The sequence below is a fragment of the Stylophora pistillata genome, chromosome 4 (assembly GCF_964205215.1).
Source record: "Stylophora pistillata chromosome 4, jaStyPist1.2, whole genome shotgun sequence".
Lineage (NCBI taxonomy): Eukaryota > Metazoa > Cnidaria > Anthozoa > Scleractinia > Pocilloporidae > Stylophora > Stylophora pistillata.
In genome coordinates, this window is record NC_142522.1 from 34,367,771 (window position 1) to 34,395,262 (window position 27,492).

The following is a 27,492-nucleotide window of genomic DNA, read 5'->3' on the forward strand; positions in this document are numbered from 1 at the left end:
CAATTTAAAGATTGAAGTACACTCTTACAGTAGCGCTGTGCTTCATGAGAACACATTGTTCTTGGGGACGTTGACCCGTTGTTCTGAAAACCAGTTCGGATTGACAATGTAGTAGTGTTTCTTTCTCTCCAGTGTTGGCTGGAAGAAGCAAGTATCCCGCACATAACGTGCGTCCTTTGGATGCTTTGATAACAGTGTTGAAGGTCTAGGAGCCACTCTCCCCAGTATCTTCTCATCCCGTGGCAGTGGTGACTTAGCAGAGGCTTTTTCACGTGGAGATGTGGTCACGTGGGGATACTTTTGCGCTCGTGTAGCGCTAAGGCGATAAACCATTCTTGAAAGTGGTAGCACTTGTTCTGACGATGAACTATTCTGGTCTACGTTCTTACATGACAAGACTCTGTTTTCGGATGTTGAAGCGGTAAACCTGCCATACGCAGGAACGTTTGGAAGTTTTACTGTGTGATAACCTTTCCCCTCCAAACAATTGTTGGGATCTTGCACGGAATCTCTAGTGCCTCGTATTTTTAGCCCAAAATATTTTTGTTCGGGTTCGTAGCTTGTCATTCTGGCGGCAAACGGTGGCCTGAGATAGGTTAACTTAACAGCATCATCTAACTCATGCTTCGTAGCCAATGTGGGCCGCCGAGGTCCGAGCCATGCATATTTCGGCACTTGACTATACAAGATAGGTGCATCTGAGCTGCAATATTTTGTGTTGTATTCGGTTTGAAATGGCTTGGAGATGAATCTATTGAAGTAGCTTTGATATCCTGGGTAAAATAACTCCATTTTTTGCCGTGCTATAACTGTAAGGTGGATCTTTCTGCAGTTTAGCGTCTAGGACACTTTTAAAAAAATTCGTTCAATCCCTAATTCGCAGTTCCAGCTGGTATATAACACTCAGCCAACATTTTCAATCGCAAAAATGTCGCTCTTGAAGGATTCAAACAAACTTCTGTTGGAACAATCAGCCTCGAGCTGCTTGAAAACCCGAACTGAAAGTAAGTGCCTGTAAAAGACTGGCCGATGGCTAACTTACTTGCTTAACTTTCTTGTGTCTAAGTTGTCAACGAAACTAGTTGCTATGGATAGTGCATTAACTGTGATAAATTTTTAATAAGAAGTGTCTCTTTTGAATACCAATCTCTGTAGGAAATAGGCACGATTCTATTACGGCATGAATGAAGACTAAACAAAAAGGGACAATTGTCATTAGCACGAACTGATAATTATTTGTATCCTAGTGAATATTATGCAAAGCTGTTTGCTCTACAGATCGATTTTCTTCCTTATAACATCAATACCTCTAGATTTGTCATCTTTTAATAAAAATAACACATTCGCGGTACTGTTGCCGATACAAAACAATCATCCAATTTGTTTAAAAGTTCCTTCAGTCTAGTACCCATGAAAACTGCTATATAGAGGCGTTAAATATTTGCATAAACTTAAGCTCACACTATGAACAGCTTGCGCAGTGCGGGAAGTCGACTAAACTATTGTTCTTGCTGTAAAAATAGATTCTAGTTTAAAAAGATTCTATCGTTTCCACACTGGGAAAGGAGAATACAGAGGTTAATTTTAAAATTTTGGCCACATTCTTTACTGATGTCTTCCTCGCAATTTACACGTTTTTGCTCAACTGATACCCCTCGATGGTAAATGATCCTTCGCTTTTGAGTTTTATGAAAAACATGCAAATAAATAAAAAATCGTATGTGGACTATGACGATTTGGTCGTCGATAGAAAAGATTATAATAAACAGCATAAATCCCTGATTAGGCAGGTCTGAGAAGAGTATATGGTTGCTCAACGACATAACGTTCTACAAACATTAAGAAAGCCTTAGAATATTAAAAAATTTAAGTGCTGATGTTGACATTTGAGAAGTTAGAAATCGTATTTGCCACAAAAACTTCCTCCAACTGACCTTTGGGGTCTTAACTAAGCAAAAGATTTACCTTCGTTCACAAAACCTTACGAATAGGGATTTTAAGTTAAAAGAACATGATATTGTGCTTGTGGAACTACTAATAATTAAATTGAGTAACTCTTTATTGCCCATAGTTTTAAGGCAAGGCTTTTAAAAGGGGTGTTTGAATCCTTCACTCTTATGAAGTGGTAAAAAAAGCAGTACAGAAATTCAAGAGACAATTCTTGGAAAATAAAAAAGGGGCCAATTTTTGGGACTCAAAATATGGCTATCGTGCAATTTCATTCGAGTGTGAACGCCACTGTTCATTTTTTACGGGCTTAGCTGGAAGATACCGATTTCGGAACAATTTTGTTTAGTTATTTTTTTCCCAGGTCACTGTGTGCTCAGCTGCCGATACCGGTAATAAATTTAAAAAATTCTACATCCGTCCTGTCTGAGTAGATCAATCGATACGTCCAGTCCATAATGCAATTTTCCTAACTCGACAAAAATTATCAAAACTGACAGCATCTTGTTTTCAAAACTGAAACGGAATAAACTTATATACCAAAAATTGTCGGAGTTTGTCAGTGCACATAGTATTTCATTCTTACTACAATACATACCAGTGACTTCCTCGGAAATTACTAATTTTAATTTATCAAAGAAAATAAAATATGATTCGCTAGTTCATTTAAGCACACCTTAAATAGGATAGGATGTGATTCAACAGAAAAATTGCCGAATGTGGAAGGAAACTAGTCTCGACTAACTTTCGTGCGCAAATAGGAAAATGATTTTTCCTTCTCACATTTTCCTTAATAAACCGGCTAGGAAGGCAAAGATAAAAGTAAAATCCGTATGGAAGAAAGAGTGAAATATGTTTCAGAAAGACCTTTTCGCTGTACTTCGAGTTTCAAGAGGAATGTACTAAAACTTCAGATGTTGTATTAACGGCTCTCATGAAAGAACTCAATTTTCCAAAATTAAAATGTAAACACTGATAGTCATTTTTAACAGGTTATGTAAATTTTATAGCAGCGTTGATACTCATCAGTAATTCACCAGCGGTCATTGGCTCAAGTCAGGCCGAGCTAACTTAACCAAACAAAGTATTCTTGCGTATGAAGTAATTCCTACGCTCCGATACCCATTCCGGGCTTATGACGAAGAAGCTTCGCGTCGGTTCGTTCGCCGGATGGAAGAAGCACTGTTTGTCAATGAAACGAAATTCTTTCGGATAACGCGAAATTTCACTCTGCGGTCTTCGTGCCACTAAGCTCTGGGGTCGTCTGAGTACATCTTTCGTACCAGTTCGTTCGTGCCTCGAGCCTGCCGACGTCGGAGTCGTAGATTTCCGACCACTACTGCGACTCAATTCGGAAATGTTACTGCTAGGTCTTTGTACAGCACTTCTTGCTCTTGCAGTTGGCGATGGCTGTAATCCTTGCAGATTTATTCTGGCAGGATAGTTTCTTCTTTGGTGAAATGGTAACTGAATCACCCGAGAGGTCTCTGGTTTCTGGGCCTCGTCCCATGCGGACATTCTAACACAAGGCCATAATCCTGTTGGAATTCGGATGTTCTGTATTGGGACACGTTCCCCTGTATAGTTTGTCGCATATTCACTCTTGTAGGTTGACTTACTGATTGTCTCTTGCAAAAGCCCTGGCTCCTTTCCGTTTTTTTCCGGCATTTCGTCGTAAAATCAAATGTCCCAGGCAAAATTAAGTGTATACGTACGGATGGCCGCTCCTTTTGAGAACACAATGATTGGGATGATTGATGATTGAGACCACTCGTTTGCAATTTGGCCAAACTTGGCGCTGTAATTACTTTAGGGAAAGATGTAAAACAACTTGTTAGAAAGCTTCTCAACGACTTCTGTCTTACATCCAAGGAGTATTGGCTGTGAACTATTAATCTCCACCATAAATGGTTGTTTCAGGACTTACCAGTTGTCCCGAGCTCAATTTCGTGAGGTACACAATATTGCGTTACTTGTCGTCAGTAGCAACGCCAATCGTTTACATATTTCACTATTACTGCTTTCTTTTCTGTACTTAATCAAACGCTATTGTGTAGAGGAGTATGAATAAACAAAAAGCTCTCAGCAAGGTTCAATACCCACCTTTCTGTAATGATCTAGTCTGATCCAAATGAATCGAGCGCGTCCGTGGTGTTATTCGAGATTTTTCAGTCATCAGTGGATCATTGTAAAGCCAAATTTAAGATGGAGCCTTTTCTTCTTCGACGGGCCGGGTACCATTATAGTAATGACGGTTTTAAAGAAGACTAAGGGACTGACTGAATGGCTTGTTCAGTCAGTTTAAGTTTGTCTACAATTTACAACGGCCCCAAAAACCTCCTGCGTATACAAGCGGAAAAATGACCAAAGGTCTCAAATGTGGTTCACTTTTAACCCTTAAAAAGCTATTTTTATTGCATACCTATGACAACCCTCTCTCCCCCGCTTGACGTGTTTTAAACGAAATAATACAGCGAGTTTTAGAAAAACCCGAGCAACAAATGACAAATTTTTCAATATCTATGAGAACCTCTTTACACTGACAATGGCAGTGTTTATAATGAACACTTCAGAAACAGTTGAGTAAAATTCCTCGAAGAGTCTGAAAGTCACGGAATAAGTCACGGGATAAGTGTTCTTAAAAAGAAATTATGCATCAGTTGTCCGTTACAGTTAAAGTTATAATTATTACAATGGTCCAGATGAAGCAGAAGTTACCTGAACTTTTGTTCTTCAAAAGTAATCGCAGTACTGATTATCATTCGATCAGTATTATTCGCTGCCGCGAAAAAAAGCTTCTTGAAAGTTAATTCGTGTGTGTACGCTCTTTAATCTATTGATTGTTGTCATGCAAGCTTTAAATCTATTCGTATTTATATCATATTCTTACATCTTATTTATTTCAGATTGTGTACTGGAAATGGAATTTTTACCAACTGATGCTGCTGCCCACAACTCCTCTGACGAGAAATAAGCGAGAACATGTAACTGACGCAATAGAGCAGCGCGCGAACTCTAGTTGCACGCGCGGCCTCGTAACATTACGTTTTAGTTTAAGAAAGTTATTGTTTTAGTATAATTTCAGAGCTGAGCAGAGTTTCCAGCAATCTGATTGGTCGAGCGGTTCCTTATATGACGCTATACAAACCGCTCCACGCGGCTTATATAAAATGTTAAAATAAAATGTTAATAAATGTTACTAAAATGTTATGATTTTAGAAATTTCTCTGTTGCTCAGCTCTGAAATTATACTAAAACAATTATTCGCCTCAGGTTCGGTGAATATTGTCGAATAATCCCTCGACTTCGTCTCGGGGATTATTCGACGATATTCACCTCGCCTTCGAAGAATAATTGTTGATTAGAACTATCACAGAGACGTTTATTTACTTTAAGTTAAGTCTTCTGTTTGTGAATTTGCTAATACGCGCGCGCTACTTTCGTTTCTAGAAAGTTCTACCGTATCGCAAGCGCTCACGAAAGCGCCGCGACAGCCAGCAAGCTGTAAGCTGTATGGTCAAGTTGTTTTTCTTGTCATACCAGTTGACGCAAGATCTTTCAACTGAAAGCGAAGTTTTAGCCGCCGTGCTCAAACCTTTTGTAATTTTTCTAGTGATAGCGGCACCGAGGTAAATAAATTACGCCTTTTTAGTTTATTTCATTAAGCAATTTGTATCCTTCTTTCTTTGATTGTGATTTCTCGTTTTGTGAAGTAAGTTAAGACTTAAAATTTAGTTTAAGCGAAAGTTACTTACGACATCGTTGTACCGTTAATTGTAAATCGTTATTTTACCTTTGTCTTGTAACTTTTGAGTCGCATGAAATGTATTTATATCCGATTATTTACACGATCTCATTTGTAGTTTGTTTGTACTTTTATTTTAGTTCTCACGTTGTTCGTTTAGCGAAGTAAGAAGTTGAATAAATTTTACGGACATCAGTTTGTGAACGCGTGATCACTGGAGCAATAGAACACACATTTTGCCTGTCATTGTGGACATTCTTACTTATGACAAAATCTTCCTTTCATGAAAAGCGAACAACAATTCAATGTAATTCGAAGTTGAAAATTTAGGGTAACGTTATTGGATGAAGCGATTAACGATTAAATAAACAGAAGTACGCCACAGTCTACGTTATCTTTAAGAAAACAGATTATTCTTTCGCACAGACCCCTCTGACACCCAGTCTGGCCCAACCGTAAAATAAATCCTTTCATCTTTGGTTCCATTGTAAAACGCGTTGCTATGCAAGAAGACGTAGTCTCCAAGACCTCCACTTCTGGCAGCCGGCACATAACCTGGTTGGAAACTTAGGCGAGGCTGGCCACGAACGTATTCGGGCGGCCGACGATACATAAAACTCGACGCAAGTTTGATGTGGGGTTGAACAAGTTTGACCTTCGGTGTAAAACTGAAGCCGTACTCGGACCTCGAGGGATCTGCTTTGTTAACTGTCATACACAGCAGTGGAGGTAGTTTGACGTTTTCAGGCATAGTATTTGGGACAAAATGATGCCTTGGAATTCAATGAGCACGCTCCAAATAGTTGGAGTATTGACAAAACCGTTTGTGTTTGATTGAGCACGAATTGGATCAGTGTTATTTTCGAAGTAAACTCTGTCTCTGTCGTAGTGGCAGTGAATTGGAACTGTTTTTCCTTATTTTCATCAGACGATCACACCACAAAGTTCTGTAACAATTTCATACACCGCAATGAGTACAGGTTTAGTCTTCCAAAAAAACGTTAGCCACGGTCCGTGTGGAAATGGTATAGGCAGGAAGCCTTAAGAAGACGAATTAAGTTTTTTGCTTCTTTGCCGATTCAGTTTGATGTAACCGGTTAGTAAATTGAGTGTACGTTGAACGAAAACGTCTCTTGGGATACGTTTTATTGTTTGCGTTAAAATCCTTCAATATAATGCTCTTAACGGGCACAATAATTCTTGACAATGCAATGGTAATCTCTCCTAGCAGTAGATAGATAATAATAATAATAATAATTTTATTTATATAGCGCTAAAATCCACTAATTGTCCAAAGCGCTGTTACCCACCCAACCCACCCCAGGGGAGGACATCCATCACACAGTGATCTCGTGCGTGGGAAATTAACGTCTCCTGCCCCTAACCCTGCAGGAGACGGGACCTCCATTTATTCGTCCCTATCCGAGAAGACTAGAATATCTAACCAATTCTTGATGTTAAAGAAAGGAAGCATATTCTTCTCAGTTAATTTTAAGACCCTGAGTGTTGGTCCGGCCGGTATTGAACTCTCGACCTCCCGCACAGCAGTCCGGCGCTATCCCAATTGAGCTAACCAGGCGGCGGTAAAAAAAGTGATCAAAGTGATAAAGAGATAAAGTGATCCTAAGGTTAAAAGTAAAAAAAATAGTTGATGATAATTCTGTTATTCTTCTTGAAAAATATACTATACATTTACTGCGCCCTTATTTCCAAAACAACGACTCTTTTGGCAAGAATTTTTTGTTTATTCCGCTAACAATAACCATATCATGCTCTAGTCGAGTTGCATTTATTTAGGAGAATTGGATCGTCAGAGAATCTGGCTTCAAAGACCGGCTGATGTTTTTAAATTTTTGTATGTGAAACCCAGTTAATTTAGCGTTATACATGCAAAATTAGATGAGTCGTATGATTGAAAATACGACTTCGCAAGTCTTTGAAGTCACTTTCCCCGTAGATCCAACCCTCTCCAACCCTGCAACATTTGAAAAAGAATTCTTTGAAAGAAAAAAGATCAGAATTTCTTTTGAATTGAAATTTGTTTAATAAAATTACAAAAAAATGGGATCGAAAGAGAAAAATAAAAACATTTTTTCTATCCTTGGCACACTAAAACACACTCTGGTACTAAGCGATACCCAATGTGGTTTAAAATTTTCATTATTCCCTAGCCAGGGCACACGACTTGGCTACAGAGGAGATTTTCTGTAGAAATATCACGGGAATCAATGCCTACTAAAATAATGCAAGTGGCAGAGAAATATACGCCGAGAATTTACTGAGAATTTACCATGATTTCATTCAAGTGGTCAAAGCGGTGATAATCTCAAGGAAGTACCACACATAATCAAAGCAATGAAATTATTAGAAAATGGGTTACTCTACGCAGAATCGTTCTCCTTTTTTACGTATTACATGCAGAAATTGCGTGTTCACAGCCTCCCTCAATACGACGGTTCCAACACTAATCACGTATCAGGCCTTATTTCAAAAGTAATATTCATAGATTTTCATTATGGAGACAAATTAACTGATTCCATTTATTCACATTTGGAATCTTTCACGGAGGTAACAATATTAGTGTTTAGGAGTTTTTGTGTTTAAATGCTATAGTTAGCCGTTAGAGTCCTGCTTTTATGACAGTATGTGTCGCCAAAAACAACCGTATAAATACCTCCGCACTGAAAAGACTGTCATTTTCCGTTCGGTCTATGTATAACCTTGGAAAAAAAAAGGTTTCTGGTATGATGCTCTTTACGTGACCTTGGTAGAACACCTGATTAACAAATAATATAACAACAGATGGCAGATAACTTTTTGAAAATTAGCAGACTTACTTAAGAGTGTGTTCCTGTATACTCATCCTGTCTCGTCCATTTGAAGAAGAACAGGAGATAAAATATATTTTTTCTCGAGAAGACTGAAGATCTGATTTACTAGTTTATCAGAAAAAAAAAAAAAAAAAAAACGTTTCATGAACTACTTTTGACGCTTATTTGTTTTTTTCCAAGCTGCCTAACGTGTGGTTAATGATTATATATATTTTTTTATTAACCAAGCGCGAGGGCCGTACTGGGAGAATATCGGTTTGAGGTCTTGACAGTACGGACCGAGCGCAGCGAGTTCCTTACAAAAAAGACCTAGGGCCGATATTCTTCCATTACGGTCACGAGCAAGCTTGGTTAATAAGAGATTTATTATATGACTGAAGTTCAAAGGGACACAAGTGCGGTATCATTCGGGACTATTCGGGACAGTGCCCGGTCCAATACTGAGAGAATATTGACCGGCAATAGAGTATTTTGTTGGTTGATTTTAGTTATTGGCCCTCTGACCGCCCGAGTCGTGTAATAAAAAATGATTATGAAAGTATCGTATCCTCGAGTTAACAATTTTCGTGATTCCCACTGAATACCTGTTGGCCATTCATCCTGAGTGTAAAGCTGATGAAAGTTGAAGTTACATGTTCATCAGCTTTTTACTACGACGAAAATTTTTTATAGTAATCATGTCCACCGGCACATTTGTGAATCGTTTTGGAATGTTGTACCCTACTTCGCCACTAATCCTGTATATAAAATTTTACTTTTGAACGTGCGCTATTGTAGAAAATATCCGTGACCCCGAGTTGGATGCTTAAAAACTGTCAGTGAATTCTTCGTTGTGACTGTGAAGCAAATCAAGTTCTAGATTTATCAGAAATCGTGTTAAACTTCACGAATTTTCCATTGGTAAAAATTGGTTTTTATATTTTTTCATCTTAAAACTTCCTTACGCCCATTATGCAAAATATTAACAGATGTTCACACCTTGGGACCCTACTTTGAAGCCTTGATGAGAGCTAACTAACAGGGAAGTTTCTCCAAACACCGTTACTGATAATTCTTTCTCCATGAAAAAGCTGAAAAATGAAATTTGATGGGGCGTCCTTTAACTAGCATGAGCCGGCTGATAAGATGGACTACGCATTTTAATGAGCCAAAACAGAATGGTAAAAAGTGACTTGTTTGTAAATGTATGACAGGTGAAAGTAATACAAAGCAAATAGATGCAAATGAAAAGCTTATCCGAGCTTCGCATCACGTATTTTATATCACACTACATTTTGCCACTTACAGTGCCGTGTGGCTGCAACAAAGCAAGAACTCAGACCCGTGAGATCATCATCCAGAACCGTCTTCAAGAGGGTCAAACAGTCTAATACCTATTATGGGGTCCCTCTGGGTGTTCGTTGTCGTGATGGTACGTTAAGCTGAATTTTAACATGATTCCTAAACATTTAGGTATATTATCTTTTTTATGGAAGGTGCAAGGATTACATATATCTTTGCCGGGTACACAGCAGAACTTTTGTAATAAATTGCAACTGCTTACAGCGGTAAATTCTCTTTTTTTCTTGTTTGTAAGAAGACAACCTTAGGAAATTTGTTCCGATGCAAAAATCATTCAGCTACTTTTTAACTTGCGTATTTGAGTTTCTTTCATAACGAAACGAAACTGATGACCGGACGTAAAATTTTCTTTTGAGAAAGAGACTGAAATCTCATGTGATATTCTTTCAAGCAAGAGAAAGTCCAGCGCACCATATTTCGTAAGACTCTCCATTACTTTTTTCTTTTTAATGAGTATGACAGTTAGTTCGGCAGGATTCAGTTGGTATTGAATGAAACCAAAACTTAAATTTTTATCACGCGCGAAAAGCAGATATTCGAATAAGTAAAGATTTGGTAAAACATTTGACAATGAAAAACTGCGATAAAATATTATAAAGCATGACACGACGTTTCGACGTTTCCAGAACGTCATTATCAAGTAAACTAAAATAATAAAATCGAGCATACATATAATGAAGCGGTGAATAAATTACAAAACGTTAAAAGCTAAACAAAGAGTTTAGCCCTAATGGAATCGCTCTGGGTGTTTAAATTGGGCCTTATTGTTCTTATGTACAACATTTCATAAACAAGACAATCCCATTTCGTGCTGCATTTTTTAAGCATTCTAAACTGGCTCTCATTGAGTAAGTCAATGTTCCCATGGGCATCTCTCAGGTGGCGACCAATGGCAGAGTATCGATGATCAGCAGTGCGTTGAAACAGATGGCGCGTCGTATATCCGACGTAATTTGAATCACACAAATCACATTTAAAACAGTAAACAACACTATGCTGATTTACGATGCGTGGCTTGATTTCTTTAAGCTTTAGGTCTTGCTCAAGTTCTTATCGTACGATATACTGAACAACTCACTTTGGAGGGTTTTCGGCTCAAATCGCAAGAAAAAAAGAACGTTTACCCCCAGCCCCAAAATTAGACGTACTTATCGGGAAAAAGATAGAGAGAGAGAGAGAGAGAGAGAGAGAGAGAGAGAGAGAGAGAGAGAGAGAGAGAGAGAGAGAGAGAGAGAGAGAGAGAGAGAGAGATAAAGGAGTGTAGATGGTATTTCTCAAATTCTCCTCTTGCCAATTCAACCAATCTTCAAAAGTTCAAAAACTCTGGGAGATGGCAGAGGGAAAATGCTGAAGCTTCGATTTGATAGCCACATTACAAAGTGAAGGAGCTAAAATTTATTCGAGCGGAAGTCGTCAATTTACATCTGGAGATATTCATTATGCAACTCAAATCCAAGGTCGAGCTGAACAATGAAAGTCAGTGAACTACAGCTCTGTATCAATTATTCTGTCAAGAGCGCACATTCATTTTAAGGGGAAAATGATTCTCACAGCCATAAAAAGTATTTCAGCGTAGTAATATAACAACTTAACCAGAGAAATTTTGTGTGATTCTCAAAGCAAAACGTTAAAAAATACAAAAAGGTGCTTCCAAATAGTCCAAACACGTACGGTCTCTTAGTGAAAAAAAATAAATTTGCCTCGGAACATACAGCTCAGAATATTTTAGTTTTCATCAACTGGGAGATTCATGGATGAACTGACAACCGGAAATACTGCTGCCATCCGAAACTACTCCACTTTTCACATCCAATGTCACTGGAATCTGATATAAAAATTATTTTTGGTTGATCAAGGGAATCTATATATCGATTAGAACCACTGAAGTATATATGCGTGACGAAATTTAATCTTGCGGTTATCGTTGTGACCTTACGAAATATAATGAGTTAAAGGGTTTTTTTAAGTGTTCCACGCAGGATGCAAGATCTGCCGATGGTCTTTTTACTTAGCTATTTAAGCTTTATACACAGCCTGGTAAACTTTGGATTTTCTTCACTTGTGCCTGCCAAGGTTACCCACTGACACTGAGATGAATAATTATTTTTAGTATATACCACAAAGATGCTAAAAAATTAGTCTATTTGCGTCGATACATCGAATTGTTGGTTACTCCCTAGAAATATTTGGTCACCAGCCAATCAAAGTGCGCAAAAAGTACTATTCACCTGCAGGGCATAATTGTTCGAAGACTGATTAGTGCTAACCCAGGGTTAAATTTCAACTAGGCATATTATTTCCTTTTTTACCAGGCATATTATTTCCTTTTTTACCGGTTAGCTCAATGGATAGAGCGCTGGACTTTAGTGCGGGAGGTCGAGGGTTCGAGCCCCGGCCGGACCAACACTCAAGGTCTTAAAATAATTGAGAAGAATTTGCTACCTTTCTATAACATCAAGAAATGGTTAGATATTCTAGTCTTCTCGGATAGGGACGAATAAATGGAGGTCCCGTCTCCTGCAGGGTTGAGGCAGGAGACGTTAATTTCCCACACACGAGATTACTGTGTGATGGATGTCCTCCCCTGGGGTGGGATGGGTGGGTTAGGACAGCAGGTCCACGTCAGCTATTACAGCTGCCAAATTAATCAACCTGCTTAAACAAATAAATGAACTTCAACAAGAACAACTTTAAAATCCTTTTTCGGATTATTTTCTCTTAGAGCATGCAATAATCCATTTGTAGATAATTAACAATTATTCGCCGAAGGCGAAGTGAATATTGGTGAATATTCTCCGAGACGAAGTCGAAGGGACTATTCACCAATATTCACGAGCCTGAGGCGAATAATTGTTTCAGTATGATTAATCAGGAGATTATAGAAATGAGCAAAGGAATGTTAAATTTTATTTGTCATTGTCACGAGTCAGTGAACAGAGAGTGAACACGCGTCAGTGAACAGAGAGCCGTTCGCACGGACAACAGACTATTTCTCTTGCAAAAAGTCCCGTCTTTCCTCCTGACTGAGACGTAAAATTTTGCCAAACATTTATTCATCTCGTTGGCCTCCATTGCCTCAAAGTCAGTGGTAAATTCGGTTTGTTGTTGAAACCATTCTGTTAAGTAAATAAAGTGTTGCAAAAATTTAATGTAGCGAAAATTTAATGTAGCAAAATTTTCACGGGAATTTAAATGGTTTCTTTGTTACGTTTAGCGGAATTTTCACACCTTTCCTTTGAAGAGTGTCATTCCAAACTTTGTGGCGTGTTTGGTATTCTTCGGAATGGCATTTTTTTCATGAAATTAATTTCCTCTTCAGACACATCGACAAAGCGCGATGCGGCCATTTTGAAAATTTGTTCTCCCGCTATAATCACCTCGCCGGAGGTGATTATAGCGGAATATGACGCCATTCTCGGCCACCAAGAGCGCGAGAATTTCTATAATCACCTGAGTAATTATACCAAAAGGAATTATGCTGAGTTTTCTTTTAAAGCTCTCAGATCTCGAATCAGATTTCACACTAATTCTGGGTTATCTTAACCCAGCTTTGAACAACTCGGCCCACTGTGGTATAAACTAGTCAGTAATACTTCAATCTGAAACGTCTAATAAGATATCTATATTCACCAATTTCGCAGTATCTGAGACGTTCACAAAAAAACCGCTGAAAACCTACAAGTTTCAGAGTCGAAAGAACACAGAAACAAGATACAAGCATCTTTTATAATCTGGTAGCTAACTTAGTAGTTTGGTGTGTAATTGGTTTAACCTTCTCTTGCTTCTCCATCTGTAGACTTGTTCAGGATTCATCGTTCCGGTATCGGGTAAGCTCACTTAATTCTCTCCCCCCCCCCCCCCTTCCATGGGCTTACGGATTTAGATAGTCAACACAACGGCCAGCTATCGATTAGTTGGAAAACGTAAATTAATGTTTTAGCTCTAGCACTCAACCTGACAGCTTTATGAGAGCGGATAGCGAATACCTCCATGGTACGTTCTTGGGTCAGTTTAAGTTGAGATTTTGGTAGGCAGTATAGTTGATAACTGAAATTGATTAATTCTTTCTATTGTTCAAAGCTTACAGCGAATGCATTCTAATAAACTGGAATATCCATTTGGGCAGAGCAGGATGGGCGAGCTGCCCACCGGGAAAGTATTTGAAAGGAGTTTGGAGGGCGCATATCACCAACCCCGACGGTATCGACAATATAAAAGGAGGCAAATGCTGCACTCCACCTCATGAGTTTCTAAACGAGGATATTGAGTGTGAAAAAGTAAACTGGAAAGCGCCATTAAGCAAGTAAGTGTACCCATAGAATTTAGGTCTGACTCTCTTGCGCAACGGTGCAAGACACTTTCAAATGTGAGCATGTGTTGATCTCTAGTCCTCTTGTCTCATTACAGCAGAAATTTTCTCAAGCGCCATCGTGTTTAATCGGTGCCCTATATGCAGAAAAGCCTTAATTTGTTCAAGAATCTCTGGTTGTGAATCCCTCGGCCCTCTTTAGAAGTATGAGAAAGACAAACTGAAGGAAAGAGAACACGAAAAATTTTGAAATTGATCTCTGTTATCTTACTTCCTTTGTCCTATGTCTTCAGTTCTTTCTTGAGCGCCTCACGAGAAGCATTTTTTTATTATTGATATCATCGCTAAAATGTTTTTGTCTTCAAAGTGGTCAAAATGTCACAGTCATCCTACCTGTGGTCGTCAGTTTTATCATTTCATCCTAATTGACTAATCATAATTAAAAAATAAATAGATTACAAAAGGGAAACTTTCCTTGGGGGCCGAATATTAATTACGAAAATAACTAGGGATTAATACTGCGCCCAATGTTTGGTCTGGAAAATCCATTACATGTAAAGCTAAGCCGAGATGTAATCTGTTCACTCGTGTTTTCACTTTCTATTTACGACAAAGGTGATAAAAATGCCTCGCCTCATTAAACCCAATTAAACAGGTAGAAAAAGAAGTTTACAGTGAAGCCTTGATAATTAGTGGTCTCGAGCAGCTTTGAGTGGCGACATGACGGTGAAAAATCTAACGCCTAAGAAGATTATGAATACGAATATTTATTTATAATAAAGTTTTTTTTTTTGATTAAGAGAGCACAAGTGGGCTTTCTGTCCTGAAGGCTATTTTCTACGAGGATTTTATTATACAAATGGAAATCTTTTGGATAACATCGAGCAAGCCTCGTGTTGCAGGCCAAAGAACTACATAAGCGACAACATCTCAGACTGCCTCCTTGAAGACGTGGGGCAAACACTTGATATGGAGGGCTGGAGCACGTGTCAAGACCGGTACCATATGGCAGGCGTCTACAAAGGGGGGTGTAACTTTTTACACTGTATTGAGAAAATAAAATGCTGCAAAATTGTGGCACAAGGTATTGATTATCGTTAAAATACGATATAACGTTAGCATCCTAAAGAGTAAATTCTCTTTTTTCTTTTGCTTTAACATGACTATAGATGCATCACATAGCTGAACATTTTTAACCCATGAACCACTGCACTGCCTGAGGCTCTAAGACTTTGATGATTACTTTCGCTAACGTAGTCAAACTCGTCTGACACTGGCACCGAACACAGTCTTTCCTAGGACAAACACTCCCACCCGGACGAACAGACCACGCGATCAGATCGTTGCAAGAGGAATCCTTGTTTACAATATTTGCCTCATTAGCATAAGCAATTCAGTTTCTGATGGAGCTAAAAATAAATCAGTTCTGAATATCGAAAGGTCAAAGCACGATTAACTCGACCAATGAATACGAGCCTGATGCACTGAATACTTTTTGTGCAACACGTGTTTAAAAACTCAAAATTTTACATAGAATGTATGAGCTCATTAGCGCTTTTGCCACCAAAAAATTTTGCAGTTTTTGATGGACTATTTCTCCTTGAATATTACATCCAGAGAGCTAAACATTTCACCATGTACTAAGGTTTTCTTGCTCTTTAGCTGCCTGAAGTCAATTTGTATCTAACATGCTTCCTTCTTTACGCAAAGCCGTATGCAAATGAGCAAAAATGTAAACAATGACGTCAGCATGAATCCGCCTATAGGTTTCACTGACATTTGCCTAACCATCAATTTTTTCCCTTTTTGCAGATGAGGTAGTCCTAGGTCACTGGCTGCTAAACGGTGAAGATTGGGATGCAAGGTATTTAAATATTTTGTAATCTTGGTTTTACTAGGAAGTAACAATAACATACCAGACAGAACGATGTAAAATGTTATTTTCATTCTTCACATTGTGAACTTCGAGTTAGGAAGGTCTTTTCATAAATTGAGATCGTTCTTCGACCTCATATGGATCACATAAATGCCACCCTTTTTGCTTCAATTCCAGGTTATATGGTGATCCATCTTTCACCGAGGGTCGATGTCTCAGTAGTAAAGCTGTCACTTTCAATCAAACAAGATCCTATGCGATAGTACCTGCCATAAATCTTGGAGGCCGGAGTTTTACTATTGCCTGTTGGATTAAACAAACGAAAAGCGTACCCAATGAGATTTCTGCAATTTATGGTGATTGGCGTTTTCCATGGAATTTTTTGCTAAGTATAACAGACCGACAGATTATCTTCCATCGTCACAAAAAGGGAGAAAACGAATGGTGGTCTGCAGATAGTGTTAATATTTCTTTCGACGCTTGGACCCACGTGGTTGTTATATGGAATCATGAAAGTACCGCTGTGTCGATATTAGCTGATGGGTTAGAAGTGGCGGTGAACTCATTTACCTCAGGTGATAGTTTCTACAAGTCAACAGCGGATTGGTACCAGATCGGTAATGACGAACACCGGAATGATCACCAATTCTATGGATCAGTGATGGACCTTTATGTGTTTGGCTCGGCACTGTCACTGGAACAAGTCAATAAACTAAGAGGCAAGTTCCATTGATTAAGAAAAATAGAACCGATAAATTGTCATATCAGGATGGTAAAAGAGAGTAGTGATGAATTACACCGTCTGCATTGCCCTCCTCCTCCACTCATCTCTCACCCCCCCTCGCCCGCATCTGCATCCCTTGAGCTTGTTGCAAATAATAATAATTATGATATTTAAACAGGAAGCTCTCTCACCCGTAGGTGATCTACAGAGAGGTCCTGATCCAAATAACATTAAATTGTCAAAAGTAAGTAAAAGTTTCAGGTGTTAAAAAAAGTACAAATGTAAGCTATAGATTAAAAGATTTAAAAAAATTGTTTCTAAACTGACATATAGTGCCAGAGTTCTCCAAGTCACTGTCCAATGCATTCCAGTCTTCAAAGGCATGAGAACAGGTTCTTTTTTTTACCCCAGTTCCGTTTTACTGATGGAAGTCTAGGATGATCTTTGCAACGACTGTTGTACCGTTGTATCTATGTACATCGCTGTTTCAAGACAATTCCAATTTGTGAGATGTAATTCCATTCACGCATTTATAAACATACAAGCAGCGATGGAAGTGCCCGCGTTGCTTTAAAACTAACCAGCCAAGTTGATTGAGAGCATCGGTTGCAGAAGAGTGCAATGGTTTATCTAGAACAAGTTTTGCCGCCTTATTTTGCAACACCTGCAGATTGTTCATTAAGATAGTGTTATCCTTATCACCCCATACCATATCAGCATAATCAAGGATGGGAAGGACAAGGCTTTTGTAATGAAGAAGGCGTGCGTTATACGGCAACAAATGCTTGATGCCACGCAAAAGACCTAATCTCTGGTTCACCTTAGATATGTTCCACATGTTCGGTCCACGTAAAGTTGAAGGATAATGCAAACCCTAAATACTTAAGGCTTCTAACACTATCGAGTTGATTATCAAGAACAAAAACCGAGAAACTGTTTAACTTGCGAAGCTTGGAATCACTACCAATAAGCATTGCTTTGGTCTTATCAATATTAAAAGTAAGTTTGTTATCATTTAACCAGCTAGCAATAGCATGCAAATCAACAAAAACTTTATTTATACTCGATCAATTGGAGCTTGTTAGGCTCCTAGCATGTACAGCTAGTGTGTCGAGTTAACAAATAATATATATAAATTAACTATAAAATAAAGGTATTGAGCCAACAAATTGGCTAAATATATTATGGATCAGGATATTGAGAACAGAAAGTAAGATTACTTATATGATATGCAACTAATTAATTATTAAGAACATATTAATATGAAAGCAAGAAGATTGAAAATTCTATGTACAGCATAAAAAACAACTACAAGTGTCGAACGTTAATTTTCTAATTTGAGAAACAACATTTCTAATGGTAGGAGCAGTTCTTAGTTCATCCTGCAAGGAGTTCCACATCTTCGGACCGTAGTACCTAAGAGTATGGAGTCCATACTTGGACGTGTTTGCTCTGGGTAGAATAAGCTTCATTTTACCACGCAGATTACATTCATTACTTCTTAGCGACAGGAGACTACTAAGAGGTGTTGGTGTAGTTGCATAGATAATTTTATATATAAGTATACAAATGTCCTGAATCCTTCTATTTTGCAGGCTTGGCATATTTGCCTTTACAAGTAATTCGTCATAGGTGCTAATGTTGTCATTAAAAATACATCTCATAGCCCGCTCATTTAGTTTTTCGAGTTTGCAAGCTGCTGTTTTGCCACAATGCATCCATACAGTAGAGCAGTCGGCATTTAGGGCGCACTCCAGACCAGCTGGCCATGGGTTTGAGTCATAGCAATAAAGCACTGCGTCATCAGCATATAGGGCTACCTCCTCATGCTTGATGACAGTGGGCAAAGCATTTATATAAATAAGAAATAACGAAGGGCCCAATATGCTGCCCCGGGGCACGCCATGCGTAACACGTAACACATCAGACAATTCCAGACCGCAAGATGTACATTGCATTCGTCCATTAAGATATGACTCCAACCATTTAGCCGTGTCAGAAGTCCCCCCAGAAGACGACAACTTTTGTAGCAAGATTATGTGGTCGACCGTATCAAAGGCCCTGGATAGGTCCAAGAACACGGCTCCACACAGTCTACCTCTTTTCATATTGAATAAAATTTCATCGGCAAAACTAGAAACAGCGTTAACTGATGAATGTTTAGGCCGAAATCCGAATTGCTTTTCATTCGAATAGGTTATGTTGGTTAAGGTATTGATAAACTTGATAATGCACAGCCTTCTCTAGGATTTTACTTAGAGTTGGTAAAATAGAAATAGGGCGATCAGACGGGCTAGTACGGTTCCCGGCTTTGAAAAGTGCAATGACTTTAGCGCATTTCTAGATGTTAGGAAACTCGTTGGTTGCAAATGACAGATTTAACAATTTTGTAATTGACTGATCTTGGATTCGTACTAATCAATCGCCAAATGATTTTCTAGGAGTTCCGCTTATCGCCAATAAATTCAAGAGTGTGTCAGGGGGGAACGTCCTAGTGGTGTGGGAGCCTCCCTTTGAAGGAGCATGTCCGGTTGTCAAGTACAAAGTGTATTACAGAGAGGTTATGTCATCAGCAAGACAACAAAGCAGCTGGTACTCGATAGAGTTGGACGGAAGACACACAAGTTACACGCTTCATTTGAGTTGCAGAAAAGAATATGACGTATCTGTTACCTCAATCAGCGAATCAGGGGAGAGTCCATTCAATCTCAGCAAAATTTGGAATTTCCAAACTACTGGTAATAGCCTCAACAAAGTGAAACTTCAAGTAGTCAAGCATAGTCGGCATAGTTGTAAAACTGTACTAGGAAATCACCGCAAAGAAAAGGACTTCTGAAAACGAGAAACTAAGATTTGATTAAGGAGAACGGCTTGTATTACATGGTATTTCCGCAGAAAGAGAAAGTTGCCTAATTTCGAGAGGTTTTGAATCCACAGAGTTTTTAATGCACACATTTTTTCCATTATTATCCATAAATCAATGGTAATTGTACAGCACCTTTATATCTCAAACGACTACCTTATTCTATTTTCTTAGAGGGTCATGGCAACACCAACTAATTTTTCATTGCAGGCATTCCTTCACCTCCCATTATAACCGCTACAAAAAGTGAAATATTGGGTCAAAATGTCACCATCTCCTGGAGTCATCAAACAGCCAAAGGGTGTACGCTTACCATGTACTCAATACACTATCGCCAGATTAAACTACGAGGATTAGAGGAGTCCTGGTACCAAGTCAATGTCACCGATATTACGAAGACCAACCAAACTGTATCGTTAGAGTACGACAAACAATATGCAATCGAAATGTCGGCGTGGAATGAGCTGGGACAGAGTGAAAGGTCGAGGCCATGGATAATAACAATATCATTAGGTACTAAAGAACGATTTTTTTGTCTTTTTTTCTCCCCATATTTCGTATGTCTTATAACAAACTTGAACCAGCAAAGAGACAACAGTTCAAAGACAACATTCGGCCATTAAATGATAAAGGTATTTATTCATGGGGCTGAACGAAGTCTTTTTCACAACGAGTTCGAGAAAAATTAATTATTCATGTAGTCTGACCTTCTGGGTGAGAGTGGTCCTGCAAAGTAACGTTTCGAAAACCTGAGCGGGTGTTATCATTATTATCAAATGAGGATCCTTTGTTGGTCAAGTTCCATAAGTATGTAATATGTTTGAAAGAAATAGCGAAACTTATTAGCAAGAGTAATATTGTCTTAATGAAACATCACAAACGTAATTCTCAGAATATACCATAATTAAAAGAACGTAAGAAATTAAAAGTCCAGCAACAAAAAAGAGAAGCAGCAGTTTCGATCAATAATGAGATCAAAGAAATTAATGATAACTTTTGTCTTGTTTGTAGGTTCAGTTCATTGGACTACTGAAAAACCAACAGTAAAGTCCTCAGTCTCAGGAAGTGGTAAACTCCTTTCAACGCCACAGCTTGCTGGTTTATTAGTGGGTGTCTGTATCCTTCTGTTCGTAGTTTTTATCACATTAATCTACTTTGGATGTGCAGCAAGAAAACGCAGAAAATATGCTTCAGCCCCAAAGCCCAGGAGGTAACACCCTGTTTTTATCAGTCATTTTGTCCTTTAAAAACGTCTTTCCGCAAAACTCAGTGTTAACTTCTGTTACTTTAAAATTAAACATCAAGGATAGCATTTAGAACTTGAAGCTTAGATGAGTTCTAAGTATTTGTTCACCAGACATTCGCACTGATTTCGACACAACGTGTTAAACGGCGCGTTCTGTGTCTGATCAATTAGAAGAAAATAAGGGCTTTTAAAAAATACTTTGATGAGGTAAGCTTGTCAAACGAGAGGAAGCAAAGAGTTTGTTTGCATGATCATTTTCCAGCAAGGCTTATGTCGATTAAGCGCGGGGATGTACTCTAATACCACTAATGCCTGCTCACACTTCAGATCGAAGTCCAATATTTTTACCCTCCATAACTGGGAAGTTCTACCGGAGCAGGTTGTATTCGGGAAAGAGATTGGTCGCGGGGCATTTGGTAAAGTGTTAAAAGGCACTTTCAGAGAATCACCTGGAATTGAGGTGTTCATCGAGCCCAGAAGTGAGACGGTCGACTTTAAACCGGAAGAAACAGTTGCAATTAAACTCCTTGGAGGCAAGTTGTCCAGGGCATCAACAAAGATATATTCATAGAGTGTATAGAACTGAGTTTGTTAGTTGACATCAATCGACTTGTAAGTCACCAAACAGCCATTAAGCCGCGTATATTTCGGAAAAGGGGCATTTTCCAATCGTCAAATTTTACAAATGGGCTACCTAAACAATAATTTTTAATATGTGAAAAAATAAAAGCACTCTGAAGTTCTTAAGAAACATTACTCTCTAAAAACTCTTAAAATATATCTTTCATTGCTGTTATTCGCCATACATACCTGGTCTAGACCCCGAGAACATCACCCATCTTCCAATCTCATTTGAAGTCATTCAATTCTTTCCTCAGGCAAGACAGGCGACGAAGCGCGAAACCAATTCTTGGAGGAAATTGAACTTATGAAATTAATAGGTACACATCCGAATATAGTTAGAATGCTGGGATGCTGTGTACACTCAGATCCTATCTTTCTCCTATTGGAATACGTTCCTTACGGGGATTTGTTGCACTGGCTCAGAAACAAGAGAGTACAGGTAAGTGGACTGGAGTACTGACGCTAGTTCTCAGTGTTTAAATCAATTTTTCTCCCACTTTTGCTGTCATGGATGGATACTACCTTTTTTGCCTCGATTTTATCAAAGATGCCGCCACTGTAATGGTCTCAAGCTGACTGTTAAGTACTGCCAATAGGAATGACGGAACAAGTCACAATTATAGCAACAGTAAATTACTTAAAACGCGATTAATCCTGGCTTCCTGAGACTATGAAATACACTAAGTTATCGAATCGTAACCAAGCTTTTCAGCATTTATCTCTCCGAAGGGTTAGAGAAGATATTCAAACCTCACATCATCCATATAGGCTCATATTATATTAAATGAACACAGCCCCAAAGCTCCAGTGCAATCATAATTTTGTTTTTGAATGTAGTAAAAAATAATAATAATAATAATAATATTTGCAGCTTCTACCTGCCTTGGGACTGAGAGCACTAGTGCGATCATAGTTTTTTTTTCTTCCCCTCTAATGTATTACACAGAAAAGCTATCAAAAGCATTATGATAACTTCAGCAAGCCTTTGCTACTTGCTGCAAATGTGGTGCAGACTAGCGACGAAGATGAGTCCAGAGCCTTGTTATCAAGGAGTAAAGAAGAAAGTGACAAGGATCTAAACACTAAAGGTACCGCCGAGGAGGTTTCAACCGCAGATTCTCAAGGTGGCTTGAGCACTGAAAGTGCCTCAAAGGAAAAAGTACACGCTATAGATAAAGCACAGACTGACGAGAAAGACAAGCTGCAGAATCACTACGAAAAGGATCCCATCCAAGCCTCTCAAACTCAGAGTCATAATGATGTGGAACGGGAAGAAGACTTCACAGCCAAAGATCTTCTTGGCTTTGTGTGGCAAGTAGCGCGTGGAATGGTATGTCAAGTGTTTTCGCTGAGTTTACTTTGTGATGGCTTTTTTCGTCAACCCCGTAAAGGGTGTAAGTCTTAATGTTTTATGGTGTGGGGTGGGGGGGGAGGGGGAGACTGGAGACTGAGAATGCTCAATGCAGTTATACAGCAGGTAGAGTCCGTTATCCTACAGATGTCCGGGCTACTGGACAAGAATGGCTTAAATACCTAGGACAACGATTCCTATTATATTGGGGTGCAATATCCCCACGTCGCTTCATGCTATGGTTGCACATTCGAAGACAGACCAGATGAACAGTCTGCTTCACTTTTATAAACGCGTAGCTTTAATATGTATCAAAAAACTGAGTATTTCTTTATTTATGTTTTTTTTTTGCAACTATAGACATTCTTATCAAGTAAAGGATTTGTTCATCGTGATTTGGCAGCTCGTAATATTCTTCTTGGTGAAAACAAAGTGGTGAAAATTTCTGATTTTGGACTCATGAGGCAAACCCACGAAAACGTTTACACACTGAAGAAAGGGAAAAAGATACCAGTAAAGTGGATGGCTCCAGAAGCACTTCACAAAAGTGAATATACCACCAAAAGTGATGTGTAAGTGTTTTGAAGACTGCCAAGAGACTGGTCATAATTGATCGCCTGGGGGAGGGGTCGGTCAGAGGATTTTGGTTGTGTCACAGTAAAATTTACCGATCCCTCCCGTAAGGCTCTATACTATTTTTGTGACTCCCCCTGATTGACAGCTATCTGGCAGTCAATTTTCTGTAGGCCCCCCTTTATGCTCTGTTGGCGACGACTGTTTCCCCCTCTGTTCCCATTGAAAACTTTGGAATACCCCCAAAAACCCTCCATCTCACCAAAACCCCACCTTCCTGGTAATAGATGGCCCCTAATCTAACTCAATAAAGATGCCACATGTGCCAAGGTACACTTTATCGTGAAACTGCTCTGATCTGATTCCAAAATATAATCAAAAAGCGAAAGAAAGCAGTCACGCATTCCTCAATTTTTAATTACTCTATATGTATATCACTACTTGTATCATGTTGTCAGAATATCATATTTGCATGATCTCATGTTACCATGTTATCATCGACCTGCTACCGCTGTGGACAATAATTGGAGCATGGTGTGATAGAAGAGCATTATTTTTGATTAAACACCTTTTTTTTCAATTTTTGATTTACCATTGGTTTTCTGATTGACGTTAAATCTTTCAGATGGTCTTTTGGAATTCTCCTCTGGGAACTTTCTACAATGGGTAAGGACACATCTAAAGAGTGTGATTCAGAATGCATAATGCTAATTTCACTGCTGTTTTGGTTTTTCTATTTTGAACTTTAACTCCCAAGATCTGATGAACAGTTCTCCAACTTGCCTACAGTACATTACATTTGTGAATGACAAAGCTTTTTTTTTCATATAGGAGGAAACCCTTACCCAGGGGTCAATAATAAAGAGTTGTACAATCTTCTCAAGACTGGATATCGAATGGAAAAACCAGACACCTCTTCTGATACATTGTAAGGGGAAGCCACCCGGCCAGTCTTTTTTATAACATAACCAAAGTAAAGCGCGTGCTCTAATTGGTCAATTCAGCGTCCTTCATTTGCCCATGGGTGTACGCTGCTGACGTGAGCAAATGCAAAGACTATTTTTCCGCGCGCGCTTGTTTTTGTCTGGTCACGTAAGATTTGTTAAATAAAAGGGAACTCTTTTGCTACTGTGTTACGTTAGAAAACAAATGGTAAACACCACAGCGTACACCAAGAAGCTACAGTCGCTCTCGGCTATCGCCTCGCGCGACTCTTACGCTTCTTTCGTGCTTGGCAACCTCCCCGCGTGCATCCATAACTCAATAGTGTACGCTGTGGTGTTTATCATTTGTTAAATTGAATTCAACGTCGAATAACTTTTTACAATTGACACCCTATCTCTGTAAACTGTTCTTGTGTTTTTTTCAAGTATTATATATTTGTCTTAAGTGTTCTTGAATTTAACTTCATAGATGTAAGATAACATAAAGTGACATAAATTAGAAGTCCCCCAAAGAAAATCTGCGGGAAAGCCAAAACACCAAAAATGTCTACCGTTAAACAGGAATCAACCCTTGAATATTATGAAGGCCTATCCGCTCATCTGTGCAATTCCTTTCTCAGATACCAGCTGATGTTAGATTGTTGGAAAGAGGAACCCAGTGAGAGACCGTCTTTTGAAAACTCCACGAGGTTATTGGAGGAAATGATGCAAGAGGACACTCCTTATTTGGATTTTGAGTCACTTGATGAGTCAAAGGAGTATTACTGCAGTCCAGAAAAGCTTTCTGACGATGAAGTCACCGCTTAAATCTGGACTGAGCTCTAGAGGAGAAGAGAGACAACCTCAGCTGTAAAAATCTGCAACATTGCGTGCAAGTTGGAAACAGCAGAGGGTGTCAATGAAACTGATGCTTTAAATTCGCCAATTTTTTTTCGCCAAACGCCTTATTTTATTTTATCCCGTGTTACGGCTAACGCTTAACCCGACTGAGACACTTGAATAGTTGGCGTACTGACAAAACCGTTCGTGTTTTGATTGACCACGAGTTTGATCAGCGTTATTCTCCAAGTAAACAACACTTCAGGCTACTGTCGGTCGTCTCAACAGTAGAAGCGGAATCGTCTTTCCTATTTCCATTTGACAATCACACCATACTGTTCTGTAACATGTTATATACCACAATGAGTACGAGTTTAATCTTCCAAAAATTTTTAGCCACAATCCGAGTGGAAATGGTGTTGGCGTAGAGTTACAAACCTTAGTAAATTGAGTGTACATTGCACGAACTGTATCTCGAGATACGTTTTATTGCTTGCGTTAAAATTCCTCAATATAATGCTCTTAAAGGACAATACCATGGTAATCATTCCTAGCAGTATACAGATAAAGTGGTCCTGAGGTTAAAAGAATAAAATAATCGTTAATGATAATTCCGATATTTCCATAAGGTCGTAGTAGTAGCAAGTATGATAAATATTGTAAGAAATAGACAACTTTTTTTGAGAGACATGTTTCGGCATGCTTATGCCATCTTCAATCAATGAGTAACTGAACGTGAGTAATTATATAGCATACCAGTAGATGAATAAAATATTTACAGTATGATGTAATACAAAAGCGGGTACTAATTACAACGAGACAACAAACATCAAAGGCGTGAACTAAAACGCTAGAAAAGTGTTATAATGCTTTAATTGTTTGCTAAGTTCAGGTTTGGTCTTATTTACATAAAAAGCTTCTTTGAGTTTTAAATCAATCGAGTTGTTAGCAGAATCCAGAATACTAAAGCAACAAAGGGAGTATTTGTTCTTACAAGAAGGAGATGTGTTGAAATGCTTAAAAATATGCGAGTTTTTATCGCTTTCCGTGTGCTCCTTTATTCTAGTAGAGAAGTGGCGACTAGTTTTGCATACGTCTGGCGCGCCTGAAATTTGAATTGACCAATCAGCATTCAGCGGGCGGGAAAAATTTTAGTGTCCTGACGTCATAGTAATTGTGTACTCTCTGACTGGTTAGACAAAAATTGTTGAACTTCTAGTTGATCGTCTTCGACTTCGATACTCAGTCTACCCTGCTGGCAGAGGCGTTTATTTGTTAACTTCCCCTACGGTCCATGTAAACCTAAAGTCCTCTACGCTCGGCCTGTTAAATCTTCTTCGAGCATGCGCCTGGGAATTATCCAAGTTTGTGGATAATCTGATTAGCAAAACCGGTCAGAACCTGTTTTAAACACGTTTTTATGCGTACGCATCCTCTAACAAGATGGTGTATCGCAATCAGCGGAGTTGTCAGCTTTTTTACGATTTACGAAACCCACCAAACTGTTTAGATCGAGTTCAGTATTAATGGTGTTCAATGATGTTATCAGCAACCGTGACACTGAGATCAAATGCTCATTGCGGTGAATACATTGGATATATTTCTGCTGGGGTAGGATAGCTGGTTCCGTCTTTGGTTAGAGAGTTTATTCGACTCATCTGTTTCGCTTTGTTTTTAGGAAAGATGCTCATCAAGGTCTTCTATAGGATTCTGGAGTTTAATTTGCTGTTGTCTTTGACATTTATAACCGCTTCTTTTTTGGGTTTTTCAATAAGTCGTGACTCGTGGCTTTGTTTCTAGCAGACTGTTAAAAGACATTCTATGGATTCAAAGTACTTCATTGAAAACTAAAAACAGCTATACACACCTAAACAGCACAATTTAATGGTTCTATCATTTACCTTGGGTGAATTTCAAGTGCGTAGAAACTTTGGTTCTTGTGGTACCAAAAAGCTACCATTGATCAAAACACTTTTTAAAAACACTAAAAATTTGATGAGAAACTCCATTCTGTAATAAAGTTACTTTAATCCTCTGATTTGAGAGCAATGTATTTTGCTAAATATGGTTTGTCTCGAGCCAAACGAGTATATATTCACCTAACTTGACCTTATTTTTATTCTTGGTGCTGACGAATAAAAAGAGTTCTCCAATGATAATGGAAGTTTAGTAGCAAACGGCAAGAGAAGCCAAATGTAACTGAGATACAAAACTGCTATACTAGAACTCGATTTGGAAGGTTATTACGGACACGAAATTCACCCTAGGTAAATTATAAAACCCTTAAATTGCGCTGTTT

General features: G+C 38.7%; 3 protein-coding genes across 3 annotated transcripts in view; 2 read left to right on the forward strand and 1 right to left on the reverse strand.

The window, feature by feature from the left end:
• Window positions 1-2,552: 2,552 nt before the first annotated feature.
• LOC111322944 (uncharacterized) lies at window positions 2,553-3,910 on the reverse strand. The gene has a single exon (XM_022926184.2). It carries the CDS (start codon window positions 3,613-3,615, stop codon window positions 3,019-3,021), a length of 597 nt encoding a protein of 198 aa, XP_022781919.2. The 5' UTR covers window positions 3,616-3,910; the 3' UTR covers window positions 2,553-3,018.
• A 5,859-nt stretch (window positions 3,911-9,769) lies between these two features.
• Window positions 9,770-27,492, forward strand: part of LOC111322889 (uncharacterized) — a 41,982-nt gene continuing 24,259 nt past the window's right edge. The window contains exon 1 of the mRNA XM_088759208.1: window positions 9,770-9,934. Within this exon, the coding sequence (XP_088615334.1) occupies window positions 9,902-9,934 (33 nt within the window). The 5' untranslated portion in view covers window positions 9,770-9,901. The remainder of the gene's footprint in view (window positions 9,935-27,492) is intronic.
• Window positions 13,830-26,301, forward strand: LOC111322907 (uncharacterized). The gene is made up of 15 exons (XM_022926127.2): window positions 13,830-13,857; window positions 13,945-14,167; window positions 14,974-15,257; window positions 15,986-16,037; window positions 16,227-16,768; window positions 19,215-19,511; window positions 19,847-20,149; window positions 20,648-20,846; window positions 21,210-21,415; window positions 21,761-21,945; window positions 22,453-22,836; window positions 23,218-23,429; window positions 24,056-24,096; window positions 24,262-24,358; window positions 24,995-26,301. Exons 1-15 carry the CDS (start codon window positions 13,830-13,832, stop codon window positions 25,179-25,181), a joined length of 3,240 nt encoding a protein of 1,079 aa, XP_022781862.2. The 3' UTR covers window positions 25,182-26,301.